The 21,134-nt window shown below is 34.1% G+C and overlaps 1 protein-coding gene across 1 annotated transcript in view; it reads right to left on the bottom strand.

Annotated features, from left to right (window-relative positions):
* The window catches only part of CFAP47 (cilia and flagella associated protein 47), a 362,418-nt gene that overhangs the window by 298,650 nt on the left and 42,634 nt on the right, over window positions 1-21,134 (bottom strand). Inside the window, exons 23-27 of the mRNA XM_062577000.1 lie at window positions 17,706-17,874; window positions 14,485-14,585; window positions 13,061-13,220; window positions 5,196-5,388; window positions 3,514-3,723 (exon numbers count right to left, since the gene is read on the bottom strand). Of these exons, the coding sequence (XP_062432984.1) occupies window positions 3,514-3,723; window positions 5,196-5,388; window positions 13,061-13,220; window positions 14,485-14,585; window positions 17,706-17,874 (833 nt within the window). The remainder of the gene's footprint in view (window positions 1-3,513; window positions 3,724-5,195; window positions 5,389-13,060; window positions 13,221-14,484; window positions 14,586-17,705; window positions 17,875-21,134) is intronic.

Raw genomic sequence — 21,134 nt, 5'->3', positions numbered from 1 at the left:
GTGGAAATTTAAATTTTAAGTTTAAACTATTAAAAATAAATACTACTACTTTGAAAACTGAAAAATAGATATCTTAATTTGGTTTAATTTGAGTCAATGTAATTGACATTTTTGCAGTAATACTTGCAAATAGTCATAATGCATAGTCTCATGAAATGCAAAAGAAGAATATACTTGACAAATGAATACGATGTTTTCAGCAATTGACACTGTAGGATCTCATGGACTATCAAACAAAACAGGAACCTATTCAAGATCAGTTACCTTTTAGGTTTATTTCTTTGTTTCACAGTTTTATTACTAAAGATTTAGAAAGCTCCAAAATCCTGTCCTCCTAAAGACTCAAATTAACAGAACAGTTTAAATTAATAAGTTGCACAGTTTGAAATTAATTGCTCAAATGTTCAGGTAAGTGAATCAGGTCTGAAGTCTGAACATATTCCATAAGTCTCCAATGCAGGAGAGAAAAAAGAATCCTAGTATGAGTAATTTATCATAGGTTTCATTAGAATAATAATTCTATATTGTGAATTAGAGAATCGGGCATCTATTTAGATGTCTCAAGTTAAAGGAAAGACTTCCTTTCATTCTGATAAAAATAATTTTCCCAAAAGCTGTTACAAATATTATTGCTACTTTGACCAATACTGCACACAGAATTTCTTTGTTTTGGATGGTGTTTTATTTCATCCATTTTTATTCAGGTTCTATAGCATCTTATGCTACAGCCCATACATGCACAACTCGTTATGAGGGAATCACATCTGCACTGGTAAACCAGTGTTGTTACGTCTTTCACCAGATACCTGGTGAAACTACATTTTAAAGTACAGCAGTAATTTTAAGATGCTTTGACATTCCCAAGCAAGAATTTTTTCATGTCTTTCCAAGCATGGATGGTCTTTGATGACTGTTTTATTTCTTCTTTTTCAAAAACACATTAACTTTCCTTTTAAGTGGAGGAGGGTATCCTTTGTTTCATTTTAATGGCAACACAGATAAAGTTTATTACACAATAGAAAGGCTTATTTCTCTATAACAAGGTTAGAGAAGCCGCTACTGCATCATATAAAAACAGTTATTAAAACTAAATATTGTGCCTGCTCAACAGTGATATTTCAGACCTCATCGTAAGTTTAAATTATCCTTTTCTCGTAATTACTACAAGTTTTAGTACACATTTATGAATCCCATCCCACACTACGATTAGATCTTAGAAGTGCATAAAATGTGAACACAAACTAGATTATTGGCTGATAATATATAGTGAGAAAAATATAAAACACTATTCCTATGTGTGCAGCAATAACTGAAGCATTCACAGCTTTTGCATCAAAATATTGTAAAAATTAAATTTATGCTTAGGAAAAAGCTCATTCTAAGCAAAACATTTAATCCTCAAAACAGTTATTCTACTGAAAATAGTAATGGCAGGAATGATTTTTAATCACAACAGTATTTATCTTTCCTCTTCTTGCGTGTACTTATTCATCCAGCAAAGGGGAAAGATGAACTAAAGGGACAAATTCTAAATGTTTATTTTCATATAGAACATTTAATAACAAATTGGATCTCCATTTACTCGGAGCAGGGGAAATCTTGCTGCTTTAAAATCAAAATAAGGTGTATATATTTCAAGCTTGCAATGTTTTCATCACTAAGTTGCAACTGTGAAAAAAAAGCAGTTGTCATTAACTAACCGAACAAAAGAAAAGGGGGAATCTTTTATTTTCACCTGAATAAATCTAAATAGATGCAAGTGTTTTAAAGAGATGGATTTTAGTAAGAACATTGTATTTAAATTGCTGTCAAACTCTAGATGTGTTGTCCTACAGGAATTTAGGTCTAATAGAAATTAGACCACATAAGTGCCTAAGGATTGGGGGGGGGGGGGGGGGGGGGAGAATATAGGGTTTACATTTCCAAATCATTTCAGTACTTTCAAAAACTTAAACTGCTTTCCGAAGTAGCACAGAGAGTTGCAAACAGGGGACAGGTGAAGGGGAAGAAGGAGGGGAAAGGAGAAAGGAAGGGGGAAATCTAATGGAGTACCCTTGTCCTTTATCCCTTTTCTCTGATAGTGCCTGCTTCTGCTGATGCTGCTATCCAGAAAGTCTAAGCCAGTACAGAAAACTCTGGAGAGCACTAAATGAAGGGAGGCAGACATCAACACAGCTTCCTATATATTGGCCTCCAGTTCTGTGTCTCGCACCAAAAGTAGTATGACTAACACCAGTTCCATACAATATTTTTATATACATAAGTATACACACACACACACACACACACACGTCTCTTTCATCAGCCTGAGAAAATAAAAAAACACTACTGCACATTTCAAATCCGTAACGAAAACAGCAACAGCCTGAAACACCAAAGATAAATTAGATGCAATGACCCAAAGGATTTCATATTGATCTTATGTACCCTCCAGATTCCCAATATAGTAACTGATTAACAACATTACAGAAAGAACTAGAGATCAGCATATAACTCAGCTCAGAGTACATAAACTTGTAATGTACTGTCCTGTCCTAAAAAGCTTACAGGAAAAACAGAGAAGGCAAAATTAAGATATAGCATGAGATTTAGGATAATTAAGATTTAGGAGATAAAAATACAAGAGCAGAAGATCTAAGAATGACATACACAAGGAGGGAGGGATATCTGTTTGAAACAACACTGAGACAGTATTCTTTGCTGTATAACAAACTGCAGATGATTCTTTGCTGGCTACTAGCAAAATGAAATTCTGACTTCAACTATAGTTCCCCCCACAGAATGTCTCCCCACCTCTACTTTTGAAGCTAAGAATGAATAAATCACATGTACAAAGACATTTTGTCCCCAGCCCCCAAAATCATTACAAGCTACTGGAGTCTACTTGCTTCCCAAAACAAACTCTGAAAGGTTTATGTAGCTCTACAGAAAGTTGAATTTATTCTTAATGTGATAAAAAAAAAATATGTAATGAATATAAGCTTTTTTTAAAAGCTTGAGAATGAAGACGCTTTCATCATGAAAAAAGTCATTATACAAGCTTAAATTCACATGAAGATCAGATCTGATGTTGGTGTTCCCTCATTTTAGATTCCAAAAAAACTTAAAATATATTGCAAAATTTTAAGAGAGTATTTTTAAAAAAGCAAAATACTCTGGAATGGAAAACACTGAGATTTCTCGACTCAAGAGCATGCTTTTCCAAAGTAATTTGAAAAGGCATAAGCAGACATAAGAGTTAACCTTAGTTAACTCTAAAGAGTAAAGATGTGCCTGAGATACAAGACATTAAAACAGTAACTTAGGCAAATCTTACCTTAAAGAACAAAGCTGAATTTGAGTTTTTGAGTGGTAATCCAGATAAAAAAGGAATACATTTCTAAGTTTCATTCTCATTTTCTCAAAATATCTTTGCAGATCTTTACTCAATCACTTCATAATAAGAGTTCTGTGTCTTATAATCTTTGTCAGTTTGGACCCTGCCTCCACATGAATTTGAACTGAACGCCTTACCTGTTTCCTTCTTCATCAGTGAAGAATATATTCCCAAAAAATGACACTGGCTTAGATGAGCTAAAGCCAATATGACAAATTAGTTCTATATTTGTGCCATCTGATGAAACAACAATATCTTGTCCTCCTGGGAATTGTATAGAAAAAGGGTAAATTCTATCACCATCTTCAAGTTCAAGCTTTGGAAGTTCAAATTGAATTCGTGATTGCCTGTGTTAAAAAACAATAATAATGGCTTTTGTGCTCACAGGATGACAGTAATAAAGGTGAAACATACACTTATGAAACTGCTTTTTATAATTATATACAGAAGTATATTAATATACTTCAGTTTTGAAGCATTAGTCAATTGAAACTAACTGAAGAATTAAAATCCTTCAGCATCTAGTATGTTGTTTGGGGTTTTTTTTTGTTTGTTTGTTTAACAAATGTTATCTTGATGTTTAATACTGACCCACAATATTTCAACATCCCAAGGATAACAATTTCTCCTAACTATTGCAATACAAAAGGCTTAAACATTAGTTCCTTATTTGTGTATTCTCAGAGGTTTCCTACAGCCAAAGCTTTCATTTACATTGATTACACAGTATTAGCATACATGAAGGTATTTTAATATTCAAAAAGTTTTACAGTAACAATAGGAAGTAGAAATCCCTGGAGATATATTAAGATTCTTTCCTTGGTTATGTAGTTTCAGGTTCCAACTTCAAATAAAAGTATGGGTAGACCCAGGCCTATAGGGAATCCTTTTGGTTCCAACCAGTGAATTATTGGCAACAGACAAGTCACTTTTATAAATTACTACAACTCAAAAGAGATTAACGAAATTTATGCTATCTTCAAGTGATTAAAGTCTAATTTTCCGCATCTTAAAGTTTTCCTCCAGTTCTTCTGCCAGTGAAATGGTACCTAAATAAGCATATTAAACTAACACTACCATTATCTCATAATTACATGTAGAGAAGTTGTATCTCAGAGAATGAAAATAAATGTTTCTATATAAACATACACAAGAGTGTTGCCGCTCTGACTTGAAAAGGCATATGTAAAAAGATTGAGAAGATTTTTATCAAACAGGAATAGATTTGGTGTCAGGTTATATTATACAATACGAAGATTAAGAAAAGGGTCCCTTTTAAGTTTAACAACAGGATAAAGCAGGTAATCTACATAAAAATGAAAAATGTATGAATTATTTAATATATTAAATGACATCCTTAAAATGTGTTGTGCTTTTGGGTACTAAAGTCTTGCTAGGGAAGTTAAAAAAAAAAAAAAAAAGTCACTATTTATCCAAATACCAGTTGGATTTCAAAACACTGCTTTCTAACCTGTAGAGTACATAAAACTAAGACTATCGTCTTAGAATCTGGCTAAAGTTAGCAAAAACTCCTGGTACGATTCTTCTCTTCACATACTGTTCCACATACTTTTACAATCATGTGACAAAACGAATATAACAGAAGATGGCCACCTCATGGAGCAGTAGTATGTAGAGGACAAAATATCGTTTTGTTGAATGTAGAGCAATAATAACTATATGCATTTTCTTTTAAACATGCAGACTTTTTCCTCTGAATACAAACTGTAATAAACAAATATGAATTCACTTTTTCAGGAGAAAACAAAAGCAAGATCTATTCAGGATTTCTATAATAAATTTACTTCAAGATTTTTACCTTAAATAATCTTGTGGAATAATATTGATGGCTGTTTCAGTTTTCATACCAAGAGGAACTGGCATCAGCATTAGAAGAATGGGATCAAAATTTATTTTTGGTGACTTCACAGTGCCAGACAAAGTTATTCTGTAGTGAGATGGATTATCATTTACATACACTGACATTTCAGACGCATATGCTCCAGGACAAGCTAAAAAGCAAACAAAAACAAAAAAAGCCAACCTTATTACCATAAATGCATGCAATTAAAATAATGAGTTAGAATAAGAAATTTTTATCATCACTTTTGCTTCTTACTCAAGATGTACTTTAACATAAATTAAATGAATTATATACTAAGAGTTTCAAATACTTGCTGGCAGCAAATCAAAAATCCATTTTTAATTAGTAGAAAGCTTTTTGAAATTGAGCTATTTACTGTATTAACATGCTTTTATGTAGAAGATAACTATAACACACTTGTCAATTTTAAGAATTACATTCATGTAATAAACTGCATTAATTAGTGCATCGAATGCTAATTTTACAAGTAAATAAATATCAGTAACATCTGACTGCTAAGCCAAAAGATAGTTGGGGCTTTATAAGACGGTGATCATTTTAACAGACAATTATAAAACCTACATTGTTGCTGAACAGCCTTAAACTAGCCAGGGGGACAGGTTCTACTACATCCTTGAATTATCCTCTGCTAACAGGATTCCCAATTTCCTTCCATTCTATCCCTTCTCACACCTTCCAAATATTACAGGGTTCCATTTTCTACAGAACAGCAAAAGCTCACTTTCTTTTTCTTTCACTGATACAGAAGCAAGGTTCATTAGGAACTGTTACTCTATCAAAATGTTATTTCAAGTCACATACTGTCGTTTACCAAGTTTTCAGTTATTCTTGCCTGCTGAAGAACTGGCAAAAGCAACAACTTTGAAAGCCAACTAATGAATATTTTTTTCACATAGAAGCAAGTCTATGTGGTATTACTGGTTATCTTTGCAACCCAGAAAGTTTAATCTTTTCATTTTGAGAAAGACTTCCTTCCTTTCAATTTCCCATTGTCCACAGATTAGTAAGTATGAACTAGAAACATCCTCATCTAATGTTTAAGAAGGAAAGAAAAAGCAAAATAAGTAATTTCCATTTATGTCTATATGAGGACACATGCTACAGCAAACAGAATACAACCTCAAGTTCCTTAGCTCCAATAATCTTTTCTACAGCCTGAGAAACAGCTACCATTGCATATACAAAGCAGAACACCTGCCCTCTTCAAAACATTTATCTTATTCCTTCCACATAAGAGTCAATTTCTCCATGGAGATGATGCTAACGGAGCTTCATGGAAGCCTGCTAGCGGCCCAGAGCATGGCCTGCAGATCCCTTCATATCATAACAGCAAATGTGAACCTCTTAAGGGGAAAGCCAGATGAAATGGGAACTTGTTGCAATGCTCAAAAAATATGGCTAGTTCTCTGTTAAATGGAAACTAGTCTCAGGAGAGAATACCCCTACAAAGCTGAGAAGGTTGCAATGCTAAGTTTTGAAACAGCAAGAAAACAATATCTTTTTTCTGGCACTTGGTACTCTTATGAGGGAAAGGCGAAAGAGGATCAAAAAAGTTCATGGAGATGTATGAAGCACCACATAACATTTGGCAGGCCTGGAAGAAAGGATGACTGGTACTATACAAGTTATGTATGAACCACACAAACTAATTTTCTACAGTTGCGCTCTAGTTAAACCATGCTTCTGGTATCCTATACTCCTACAGTTCTAGAATATATAGTAATGGAAAGCAACAGCCCATGACCAATAAGTGCCACAACTTAAGGAAGGAAACTACAGGGTAAGATGTCTGTAATAAAGAATAAGTCATTTACACTACCTCTCACATTTTAGAATATTTGTACTAACTATATTTCCAAAGTCATACCATCATAAGCTATAAAAATAGTTGTATTAGGCTTTTCCACACAAACTTTTTATCCCCATTTTATACAAAAATATCACTTAACTACATGAACACATGTATATTCCATAGAATTCCTGACTCACTCTGCGGACACAAAACAGTGCTTATTCTAATCAACTAAACTGAACATTCTGCATGCAGCTCTGCATACTTACTAAACACAAAATTCTGTATATGTAAAAATATAAGGACCCCATGAGAGTTCTAATTAATATTTATTAATATCCATGAGGGTATTAATAAACAGATAAGCAAATAAAAATACAGCATGTTATGATACTGTTCTCAGAATGATCAAAAAAATGTATGGTCCCACTAAGTTTTGTTCATTAATTTCAAATGCCCAGAAAGTTTTGAGAATACGTAACTTTACTTTGAAATTAGTGGGAATTATGTCCTGAACTAGCAGTAAGTCACGAACTCTCGGCTCTTCTGCAAATAAAATCTGTAACTGAGAAAGATATATGGACCAACAATACTGCTTAAGCTAAACTTGTATTTCATTATATATGAGAAATAAGGCAAAGGTGGGGCCACAAGGGCATTCTTCAGTTCCCTGCATCATTAGCCCCCAAAGAATACAGTAAGTGCCCTGAAGCAGAAGTCTTCTCCATGCACACAACTTTGATTCCAGCTTACTATACATTGAATTCATAAGCTAGGGTGCTGGAGAACAAGCACTATGTGATTTAAAATTAGGACTCTCTTAAAGAGAATGGGTATCAACACCCTTTCTAAATTACTATTAAACCTTTATTCGTTATACTAATCTCTATTCATTTCTTTCCATCCTGTTACACGCTTTGTCCCTTCAAATATTTAAATTTTTAGCACTGGTAGGTAATATCTATTGCTATTTTTCTCCAAAAGAGCAAATCATGTTTTTCCCAAAACTGGAAACATCTGCCACCCCATTCATCTACCAATTTACATGAACTTCACTTAGATTTTGCTCCATTCTTAGTGGCACCAGTGAGAAGAAATTCCAGCAGCAGATCTCATAAACGTAGCTATAAGAGAGAATTACATCAATTAAAAAAATTTAAGTCTGATCTTTTGTAAGTATTCAGATCACTTAGCCAGGAAAAATTAAATCGAATACAATGGGATATATTTATTCTATTAATTACACCTTTCATTATCACAATCAGAGTTTGTGGTGTTGTTATCATTCTGATACAACACCATTAATTTCTATAGGACAGACAACAAGGGGTGCAGGAGAAATTTCCTTAGGAGATTTAACGATACTGGCAACTCTGCCACAGGCAGAAAAAAAAATCTGTAGAATTCTTTAGGTAATTTCCCCTTTGTCTTCTCTGGACATAGTTATTATGGGAAATAAGCACTTACTGCTTTACCTTAGAAGAAAACTGTGAATAAAGGAACACAGAAAGACTTCTCAAAGTGCATATGTGCACATATTTATCACAGCTGCTTCACTTTCAGTCTAATTTGCACTAGAAAGCCCATCCAGGTCAGAATGCCTAACTCTCTAGCATACTCTACTGGGGCTATAATTTCTGTAGATCTCTTCTTAAAAGAAACATAAAATATATTTCTGATGAAATGAAGCTATGCACATAGATAGGTTTTCCTCCTGACATTATTCACCCATCTTTGTAGGAGAAATACATTATAAGTCCCCCACCTCCACTCCACTCCACTCATTTCAGTTTAAATTTAAATTAGCAGCAAAAGCCAGTTTAAGAAGGATGCCTCCTTAAGTATGTCCTTCCTGTTCTGTATCAGTACAAGTCTAAGGTTTCTTCCACAAATCTTAAATGTGTATTTGCATATTTTTTGATCTTTTGAGAGTGTGAGAAGAAAGAAAAACCATCACTTGCTCTTTTTACCCTCTTAAGTTCCTATTAGATTGTTATTTACTTTCTATACTTGTCTTTCAAATAAATATTTCCAGCTCAGCTGCCCTGGATTTTCAAACAATGCATCCCACAGTACAAATATACTATATCCACCTTTAGCATAAATGAGTGTCAATGAAGAATCTGCTTACGCTGAAATACAGACTTCAAATGAGAAAAGCTGCAAGCAGTCATAACTTAGAGGTAGGCCCTATAAAAAGGAAATAAAAACAAAAGCAAACCAATCATTTCCCCACAGGTGCAGGAAGAACCGTAAAAAATGGAGGGCATGATGTTCATCTGTGCCCCTCAGGTACATAATCACCACACCTTCCAGGGGGCACGGCATCTCTCTAACTCACTACAGCTTTTGAGTTTTTTGCTACATGAAACCCACAGCACAGATCTATTGCAACTTACCATTCTGCAGAGAGAAGTTTTATACAGCACAGTAAGATATAGTGAAACTGTTCATATATCGTTATTGCTATCTATATCATACATTAGAGTATTAGAGTAGAAAAGATTGCATTAATACACCTTCAGTTCTTGAGAATCTCTGTTAAACTGAGTAATCTTTCTCGAAAAGGAAGCGTTACATTACCGTGCATTACATAAACCACTTTGCATCCTTTGTTAAAACACACGGAAGCATACCACAGCATTTTTTACTCTCTTCACGATAAAGATGGTGGCGTATTTAAACAAATTACTATAATGCACACTCAAACTTTATTTTAAGGCTTGTTCACCCTCACACTGCAACTCTAGAGAACAAACCTATGAAGGTGATCAGCACAACACACTCCTTAATTAGGTCTCCTGTGGGAGGTTGTTGTGTCTAATGTTCTATTTCAAGAAAAAGTAATTATTTTCAGGGAAGGTATAGCACAAGTAGGCTATAAATCATGGGAAAGTACTTAGAACATTGAATTAAAGGCAATTGATTCTTATAGTGATTTATGATTTTCTGTAAATAGGAGGTTTGGAAAAACAGAGCAGATATAAATTATCTTAAATTACAGTAATTATTTATTAGTCATCTTTATGTATATACGTGTGCGCATTTACCCATAAAATTTATTTAGTAATTCAAAACACTGACTTTTACTTGCATCTTGCTCTCTGCTTTATAGTCACTCCAGTACTTGAGCATTTATAGGAGAGTTTTTAATACAGTTCCACAATGTAAAAACCTTCTATATAGGATATCACATGGCTGATCATTCATTTGCTAGCATGTGATCCCTATCTGACTGCTGCATAAAGTAGTATTAGAACAACCTGTAAAATTTGCTTTAACTGTCATTAATGCTAAGTGGCACTTAGAAAGAAACAGGAGAAAAAGAGCAAGTATGTTGATTCAAGCCCTATCACCACCAGAGACCTGGAATTGTAGCTTTATTCTGTTTTTATCTTAAGTCTAATACTATCCTTAGCACCCCTATAACAAACTCCATTGATTCAATCGTATGTGAACAACTTCAAACAGGTATTTTCTTGCTTTATCAACACAGAATTCAGTTAAAACACCTACTAAAAGAGTATGTGTCTCAAATTCAACAGCAGATCTGAAAGTTTATAAATATTCTTTACAATTGACTGTTTTAATATGATCTGCAATTACTCTAACAATATGCATATTCTATTAGAACACCTTCTTAAATATACAACTTTTTTTTTTGGGGGGGGGTTATATTTGAATGACTACAGCAAAGCCTGATACTCTATGGAAAGCAAACAGAAATTCATGAATTGAGGGAAAAAATGTGTTAAAGAAATACCGTTAAAATAAACTACACATAGATTTTTTTTAAATATATCTGGAGGAACAATAGAAGATTCTGAATCTTTGTTTTTCACTTTCCACATCTATACTTCCACTCCTCTTTCTTCTGTGTTCTTACTCCAAAAACCTCGGTCATAATATGTTTCTGTTGCTTGACTTCTTTATTCTACTCTTCTCTGACTTGCACCTCAATACTTTCTCAAAAATTCAAAAGTTTACCTACAGCCTTTCTTCTTCTTCTGTCTAAACATGCTGTCTATAGATGCTTTCAGTAGATCCTTGTACCTTTCAAAAGAAAAATGAGATTCCAAGCCCTTATTTATAAAGCTTTGTATAGCTTACCATCTGAAAACATATAACCTTCAGATTCTTTTCTGATGTTTCCTTCCACGCTCTGTCCGGTCTTCCTGCCATCCTTATGATTTTCATATTCTAACATTTTCTTGTATCCTGAGAAAATGTTCTCTTTCAATGCACCAGCACCCTTGATTTTTTTTTATTTCATATCACTCTGAAAGCCAATACTTTAACAAAAAAATTCACCTGTTTTTATTTATGACAACCTACATAAGTTATCATTGAAACCTGACTGAGGACCTGTGGAGATGAGTGAAGATGGGATAAAGTGCTTGGTTCCAAAACAGGATTGCACTAAGTATAAATTTTATAGTAGGAAGGTTGTATTTTTTAGTCTTACATTGAATGGAGTTTTATGGATGTTGCATAAATGTGTGGGTTCAGGACCAAAACTCAGGATTTCTTATTTACTTTGGAGGAATGTAGGGGGAATAGACAAATAGAACGTTCTTTCAAAAAAAAAAAAAAAAAAAAAAAAAGTCAAATGCTCTAAATATCTTTAGAGTCTTCCAACAGTAAAATGGAATTTAACTTTCTTCTAGCAGTTTAATTTATAATATAATTTAACTCAAACACAGTTTCTAAAACAATGCTCCACAGATATTTCACAGAAATAGAAAAACAACCACTATAGATACTGATTAAGTCAGAATTTTTCTAGGCAATATATGCACAAAGAAAGAGTATTTCTGAAAAGTTAGGATTTGCTGCTCAAAAGAAAAATTAAAACAATTAAAAGCAAGCCATCTTCCAAGTAATTATGCAAAATCATTAGGTATTAGTTACTTTCCATTTCATGAAATGGAATCACCATATACTTTAAGACAAAAGCTACCAACAAGCTTTTGTCTTGCTCCTGTATATAGGAAGCAATTCAGAGCTACACATACAACTAAACAAGTCTCTTGCATGACATTCACTACACGGATGTAGAACAGCATTTAATACGGCATCTAAATCTCAATTTACCATACTGAATCATGGTAAGGCTATTATAATTCTAATTTTTTAATTATATTAAACCGTTCCCACTGTTTGTTTGGGGTTATAGATTTCAACCATATTCATCAAGAATAATATCAACATCTTCCTTTAGGACAGGAATTGTCAGTTGCTGACTCAGGATCAGATATTACCAATAAGACAACTTTTTTTTTGCCACCAACAGGGCACTTAAACTGCCGATATAGCTTTAAATACTACAGGCACTGCAGAAGTTGATAAGCTTTATCAGCTCATATGCAAGGTTACATTAGTCTGGCTTCCAAAGCCTTGACAGAGAGTAAGGTAGAACACTAATATTCATGTCCTGTCATTTCTCTTCTAGAATACGCAGTTGACTATCATCTTCCCGCACACCCCCAAATTTAGCTAGAAATATATTTCATATTTTTTACTTAGGTTCTAGTTGTCTTAGCATGTTACTTAGAAAATACCATATCTACATTAATTTTAGAGGAGTCTTTAGAGGAAGGAAATTTCTATTGTCACGTAAGTAATGGCTATTTACAAAAGAACTTCACACACACACAAAACCACCAGGTACTCTTGGAAAGCTTTTTGCATTTAATTCAGTCAAACCAATGGCAGTATTGAAAATAACTCAGGTATCCTAGCACTTTGAGACCCTGTATGCACAAAAAGGCTTTCCAAGTAATGTTAACCAAGTGATTCAGTGCCTTGTTTTAGGTCTGCAGCTGTCTTGTTTTCTCAGAACCTCAAAAAGCCTTTCTTTTGTCATTTCATTTGGTTATCTAGGTATATTAACTCAAAGTTCACCAAAACAAAGTACTATTTAATATCCATAGCAAGAACAGATTTAAACAAATCAATGAAAATGTATCTTTAGCAAACTATCCACAGAATTCAGAAAAATACTTACAAGGGCAGAAATATACAGTGATCCTGATTTTTTGTCCTGGATCGAGAAATCCAGTCTGTAGACTAAATTTAAAAATATCATCTTCCTTTTTTTTCTTTGGACTATCGCAAATCAATTTCCATGTCAGCTGCTGCCTTGAGATATTCCTCAGGTCAAGTTTCTGTAAATGTTTATGGAGAAAGGGGGATAATCATGAAAAAGGGAAAGTAACAAGCACTATGATACCTTTCTTAATATCATATATTAAATATTTGTTTTTCAATCAGATCAGATGGAAAGCAAGAAAGCACTAGAGAACAATGAAGAATCCAGTTTATTAAACCTGGATCATGAGAAAATGAGTATGACTAACAGCAGAGACAAGATGCTTTGCAGTCACTCACCACATTCACAAAGCCATATGCCTTCCTTCCAGGATGGAAAATCCCATTTTTGGACAGTAAATAGATTAAAGTATTGTGGTGGGAGTCCTTAGCCAAACAGAAGCGAGGGGAGTTTTTCTAATACAAATGAAGCATTGCAAGAACTAAATAATGACCCATATCATCCAGTTACAGTGCTTCTAATAATCTGTTGAATTCACAAAAGTATTAGAAGCCCAGGTTTTAGAAAACAATTTTTTCAATTCAATGAGAATACAATGGCAAAGAGAAAGATTCCATTCCCCATCTCAGTTACTCTTTCAATGCCTAATATGTCAATAGTGAGGAAAAAGCTTTGACCTTACATAACCATCACTTTTCTGAAAATACCTGAAAGAGATTTTGAGGAGTTGGGGAAAATGTCATTGCACAAAAGCATATTCTGTTTCTATAAATTCCAAATAAAGCCTTCAAGAATTAAAAAGGATAGACAAGGACACAGCATGGTTTGTATTCATAGAGTAAAATTCTCTATGTTCCAAAACAGAATAGCTGTTTTGAATTGCTGTGGCCAAGCACCCTCATTAGTCCCTTTTTCCAAAAAAAATCCTAAATCAAGGCAAAGAATCATTTGGGAGAGTGCTAGGGGGCACAGACCACAGCACCATACAACATCCTGGGGTTGTATGTACCATTTAAATGTACTGACCATCATGGGACACTGACTGCCTCCCTATACTTTACTAGCAAAGGTAGAGGCAGAAAGTCTTTGCATGTAAGCTATTTCTTGCACAATTTATAGTCAGTTTCTCATACTGCACATGCTTTACCTCACATATCAGAAAGCAAGGATGAGCCCAATTTTGAGTTTTGGAAAAATTTCTAATTACTAAAGCTAGCCAAACTCAACAGAATGATGATGCGAAAAGTTTGAAATATACAAAACCATGTATTTGGAACGTGATCAAAATTTAAGTTCCAGATTTCTATTTTTTTCCCAGTCAGTTTCAAATTATAAAAAAGATTTTGCCAGGATTAATTACAACACTCATGTTTATGTACCTGAGAATTCAGACTTTTATCAGCTATATTGAAACATATGTCCTCCGAATGTAGTGAAAATGTAAGTTCCATTGAGGAGAATTCCAATGGTGATCTAAGTGCTGTTGGAAAAAAACAAGTGAAGAAAGCTAAACATAATTATTTTCACAAATATTTCCTCAAAATCTTTCAATAAAACCATTTTTTTCTGTACAAATTTAGAATGATAGATCTTCACTTGCTTTAAAGCTGTAGTTTCTTATTATTTTCAACATACTATATGCATAAATACTGTAATTTAAATTTCTTAGTGTGACCTTTAGTCATATGAAAGTGATCTTAATATTTCATCTATCAAATTTGGAGGAACTTAAAGGAATCCCAACACTTAGCTAAACACTAGACTTATACCATCTATCTTCAAGAATCTGTTGGAAGACTCTCATGGGATACAGCCCACAGAAAAGAGGGATCCAAGAGAGCTGGGTGATTTTCAAGGATCATCTCCTCCAAGCTCAAGAATGCGTTGTGTCGACAAGTAGGAAGTCAAGCAGAGGGGGCAGGAGGCCTGCGTGCATGAACAAGGATCTGCTAACAAAGCGCAGATGTCAGAAGCAATCATGCCAGAGGGGTAGTTGCTTACTAGGGTAAACTACTGAAAATAAATCTAGCCAGTATATTCTATCTTTTTATTAAAATCTGCAAGTTTGTCTCATACCCAGTGTGGAAGTTCCTTGATTAGTTCAATTATCTCCTCCCTTTAATTATAATTTCCTAATCCACTCCTCATATTATGTAAATGTTAATGTTACCTGTATTTCTCTCACACACAGCTACATAAACTCTACAAATTAATACCGTTTCAAAGTAGGAATGTGGTCTGCTCAATGCAAGAAAATGATTAAGTGTGGCATTACTATGCCAGACATGAAGTCCTGACCTCTTATAGAGAATGCATGTATAAGGAAAACACAGGAAGGCTAAAGGAAAGGAAATGATCAACCACACCAAAAAAAAAAAAAAAAAAAAAAGTGACGCTCAATTTAAACAAGAGGAAAATTATATGCGATGGTTACACTGATAATATGTGCTCTTCCTTTGTGCCTGGCTGAGATGATAGGACATTGTGACCAGCCTTTTGCAATTCATTTGCTGTGGCTTTTTGCTTTTTCAGAGCTTTATTATATACAACACATCAGTCTGCAAGGAAAGGGTCTTACAAATACTTAAGTAAGAGTCTTGCTTTCCTTCCCAGATGATGAAACAGTCTACAAGTCTGATTTAAAAAAAATAAATAAATAAACCTATGATAGCTTGAAACTGTATTGACTATATTGAAGTTAAAAGACTGGTTTGCCTACTCTGAGATTATTGTGAGTCTTTTCTCAGGATGAACAATCCTGAGTACAAACACAAGACATAAGCTATTGATTTAAGTGCCAACTGCACTATCCTGTGAATCCCATCTCAATTCTGCAATCGTATCTAAATCCCAGTCAACCAGAGAGAAATGCCATAGGAAAAAAAAATTAAGAGTGGAAAATACATGCACCACAGTGCACAGAGTAGTGAGATTTTTGCTTGGTTGCAGAATCAGGACTTACAAGTTGAAAGACGTATCTTATCCACTTCTAAAGTGATAATCTGAAATGGTTAATCAGTAACGAGCATCAATTTTTAAGTTGTCAGAATGTAGTAACACTACAAATTTGATTTGTTTTTTAAGTACAAAAAGTTTGACTAGTTGCCTATATCTGTATGAGTATGTGAAATACTGAGTGCTCAATAAAAGTCACACCTCTATCAACTGTTTCTATTCTACATGTTTCTACATACTCCAAGTATAATAATAGTCACCGCAACACTATGATTATTTGTTGCTGGATCACATTGCTGCTCTGAAGAAAAAGCTTTGATTGAGCAGATGACTATTTTATGTGTGTTCTAGGTAGCCAGACAGCAAGTCTATGCATAGTTTTAGATAAGATTGTCATTTATTAGCAAGACTTACTGACTGTGCAGAAATTCATTGTTCCACAAAGAAAGCAAAAACAGAATGGAAATAAACTTTTGTTTTATTTTCAAGCTTACATAAATCACTTCTGAAGTACCAGTTTGTCAGTTTAATTCATGATTTTTTATTTAGAGATATGTTTTATTATCTCATTCATATGTACGAATTAATCTACATGTTTTAAATTAAATACATGTAGAAATATTCAATATGAATTTACTCCCATCATGGGATCTAAAGGAAGTCTCATAGACTTCAAGGGAAGTCTTATTTATTGAAAAGTAAAGGTCTATAGCATAAAGAAAAATATAGAGAAAAATTAATAAATAGGAATTGCTTTTACCTCCCGAGTTATTTAAACATTACAGGAACACCATTCCAGGGAGATGCTCTGCACTTAAATCTCATTCTCAAATAGACAGTTAATACATGTGAAAGCACTGAGAAGAGGAAAACTAGTGGATTCAAGCATTTGAAGTATGCACAGGTCTACATGACTGTAAGGATCCAACAAGTGACTATGGAGAATGAAAAATTATTTCTAAAAAAAGCAGAGAAAAAAAAACATAGAAGATGCCAATTTCTTCCTGTAATTTTGGGCATTAACCAAACTTGGAAATGCCCTAAGAGTACAGTTGTGAATATAAAAGCAAACAGAAGTAAATGGAGAGAATTATCAGTAGTTGTCTCCAGACTGGATCAGGGCCATGCTGAAAGACATTTTAAGGGTGTTTTAAATATAGCTAGAGTTCCTAGTTTTTAAATGGTGTCACTGGAAAGAAAGATTACCATATACTACTTTTCTACACCTTTCAAATGAAAGGCTGTAAATACCAGGTGCATATGTTAAGTTCCAGAACTACTAAAGAATGAGTAGAAACAAAATCGAACATTGCTGAATTAATAGCAATTTTTATCCTAGACCTGGGAAACTGATACAGGTAAATGGCAATGGTAAGAACTTGCATGTTTTCCCAGTACATATAATACTCACGTTTAGAAATAGCAACAAATTCAGCTTTATAGATATTTTAAAAGACAACTTAAAATGTGAAAATTTTGTAAGTTTCCAAGATATTTGCAAATTATACAATAATTGCTTAAGTTTCAGTCTTTTAAATCCTGTAGCTTCTTTTTTTCAATTAAATAGTAACTCTTTGCAGTTATAATACAAGCAAAAATGGAGGTATAAATATCCATGACTCGTTTATATCCTTAGTTTACCTACCAACTGCTTTAACTCTACAAACTGGAACAGCCACAGTCACTGCTTGTGGCCGAGGAGCAATGATGTGCTTTACAGATCCAATAGGAGTTGCTGGTATAGAGCTTTGCTGTGACGATGAAAAGTCACCCTGGAGAATATTAACTGGAAGAGTGAAGTCATATGCTGCCACCTAAAGGACAAAAATACCATTGTGGTCACTTTCTCAAAGAAAGAAATAGCAAGCACATCTTAAACTATCTGAATAGTATTACTATTTCAAAAGATATCATGACATTTTAAAATTAAATTGATCATGATACTGATAGGATGTTTATCTATTACCACTGTGTACCCAAAGACCTGCCATCTTTGCCCACCAAGTAAAACACTGTAGGCCCAAAAGTATCAGGATTATCAGCATAGCTATAGATAAGGCTTCTGGTAAATCATCATTGTGTTGTGCTCCCTTCCAACCACTGTCCTGATGAAAAAAAGTATGTAATTATGGTCCCAAATGCATAACCAACATGGGAGGAAACAGAGTTATGTAAGTCTAAGGATGTCTTTCTCAAATGCTGAAGAGAGGTGGTCAGCTTTTATGGTACACCAAGTATTCACAAAATGGCCTTTCAGATCAAGGGGGAGTATGAGTCAAAATTGAGTATTTAAAGAAAAAAAAAAAAAAAAAAAACTCTTAAAATCGTTGTCACGGAATCTCGCTGGAATCTCACTGAATTCCTACTTAAGCTTTTTTCAGTGATTTTTCAGTGATCATAGTACTATCTCAGGAATCTCTCCCAAAATAAGTGGGGTTTAAAACTGAAATATAGCAGATTTAATTTTATCCAGAGTTGTCTTTATGCACTTGAGAGGCCTAATTTATTTCAAAGTATACTTTTCAAAGAGGCATTTTTTTGCCCCTCTCTCTGTCTTTTCAAGCCCCAAAATATTAGAGCAGTCTGCCCTCCAGACAGAAAGGTATGGATAACCATAACAAAGTTAACAGAAGAAATGAACAAAACATTTTTACAGTGAAATCACTATTGGAGTCCTTCAGATTATATGACTCTGTTTTCAGCACACTGACATCCCCAGAAAGTATTCTGGTCTTAAATCTGTGGGCTTCTTAAAATGTGTAGTAGAACTAGGTGTACAAGGAAGTTATAAAACATTTACAAACTTTCAAATGCTGCATAAAAGGATGCACAGTGCTTGATTTTCAGTGCGAGTGAGACATAAATTACAGGAAGGAAGGATATACCCAGGTATTCGGGCATATATTAACCTACACCAGAATCAACACAAAGCTTAAATAAGAAGCAACTATGTAGTGCTACAGTGTTCAGAGTTCCAATAAGGTTGTAACAAATAATTAAGCACTCCTGGTGAGATGTGCATTGAGCATTGTGGAAGATTTCATGTATTTGTGTTTAGCAAGAGGAAAGCATGGGATAAGGGGAGAATTTTCTAGTAACAGCACCACAATCCCATGAACTGTAGTGATATTTCACACCTGATGGTTAACTTCTGTAATACAGAATTGTACTTTTTAAAATGAAGACGACGAATGCAATCTAAGAATTTGTAGTAACTAATGCTTAAGTTATATGATAAACAGTTGAATAAAAATCTCCTAATATGATTTGCTCTTCTACTTCTACCATCTCAAAAGTCACCTACACAAAATACTCCAAGATTCACCTGGAGAACACGCTCCTGTCTGTAGCATAAAATCACTTAAAAGCTAGAATGGGCTACGAAGATGATCGGAGGACTGGAGCATCTGTTCTATGAGGAAAGGCTGCGAGAGCTGGGCCTCTTCAGCCTGGAGAAGACTGAGAGGGGATCTTATCAATGTCTACAAATACCTAAAGGGAGGGGGGTATCAAGAGGATGGGACCAGATTCTTTCCAGTTGTGCCCAGAAACAGGACACAAGGTGACGGGCAGAAACTGAAATATAGGAAGTTCCGCCTGAATATTAGGAAGAACTTCTTTACTGTGAGAGTGACAGAGCACTGGAACAGGTTGCCCAGAGAGGTTGTGGAGTCTCCTTCTCTGGAGATCTTCAAGGCCTGCCTGGATGCAACCCTGTCTAACATGCTTTAGGTGACCCTGCTGAGCAGGGAGGTTGGACTAGATGATCTCCAGAGGTCCCTTCCAGCCTCAACCATTCTGTGATTCTGTCTAAAGGATCTTTCTAGTGTAAATTAGGAGCCAAGATAACTCATAAAATTGGATTTTTCACAATTGAGAACATATCACAGATCTTTTGTCTCATTCATACATATCTCTGCCTCATTAAGTATGCATTCACTAACCAGTACTCCAAATGAAAAAAAATTCCTATAAACATTCCATATATTTAGAAATTGTATTATAATTCACATATGTATATACACATACATACGTGATTACTAAAAGAGAATTAAGACCTATTTTTCTTGGGGGGTTTTAGTACTTCACTTTGCAAGCATGATAATCATTCTTTGCTTTGAATTTATTTTCAGAAATTTTCTAGGATTTAATCTCTAAAATTCTAAATAAAAAATTATCTCTTACAAGATTATACCTTCCAAAAATAATATTTAAAAGAAAAAAAAATCATAAAACTATTACTGAAATGGACTTGCAGTTTTGTTTTTGCTCTTTAAAATAATCTATGTATTCTTTATTGTTATTTATTTATTTATTGGGATATCTTTCTGAAGGTAACACTTAATAAGCAAGAGAATGCTCAGGGTGGGGGGGGGAAGCAAGTAGGAATAGATAGAATGACTTAAGATACACCATTCTTTCCACAAACACTTGAGAGTTGTTTATGTCTTATAAGAAATATTTTTTACTGCTCTGATAGAAATTAGTTATACAGATTAATAAGAAAGGAAGTATCATCTACAACATGATAGTGTTGGCAATTAAAAGACTTCGAAACAAGCTTTGAAGAGAACACTCACTTAATATAAAGTACTTTTTTAGTATGGGTTCAGACAGAACACCTCCAAATGATCTCAGGAAAAGACATACTTGTCTAGATTGTCTAGACTATCTTCAGAAGATAACTTTTTTTTTTTTTTTTTTAAGTAAAACAGATATTCTTGCAAATATTCATTTAGCAGGCATTTAAAATAAAACTCCTCAAGTGCTTTGTTGAAATCCCAGAACAAATAAATAGAAGTTATTTTAAAAGATTTTAAAGATTTTAAGAAAAGATTTAAGATTTAAGATTTTAAAAAAGCTGTCTGAACAAGAAAGGTCTGCTATCCAAATTCATTTGCAAAACTCACGGAATAGGTTTGATGTGTGTGGTAGCTGTAAGCCCAGCACTGGAGGGTGAACACTGCAAAACTGCATGCTGCCTCAGGCATAAATATTCAGTATAACAAAAGAAAGAAAAAGGGGAACAGCTACCTCAGCAACCATGACGGTTAAAATGAGAATTTTAAATAAA

Source organism: Rhea pennata, chromosome 1, assembly GCF_028389875.1.
Source record: "Rhea pennata isolate bPtePen1 chromosome 1, bPtePen1.pri, whole genome shotgun sequence".
NCBI lineage: Eukaryota > Metazoa > Chordata > Aves > Rheiformes > Rheidae > Rhea > Rhea pennata.
Note: the sequence above shows the minus strand (reverse complement) of the source record. Positions and strands in the feature narration are given on the sequence as shown.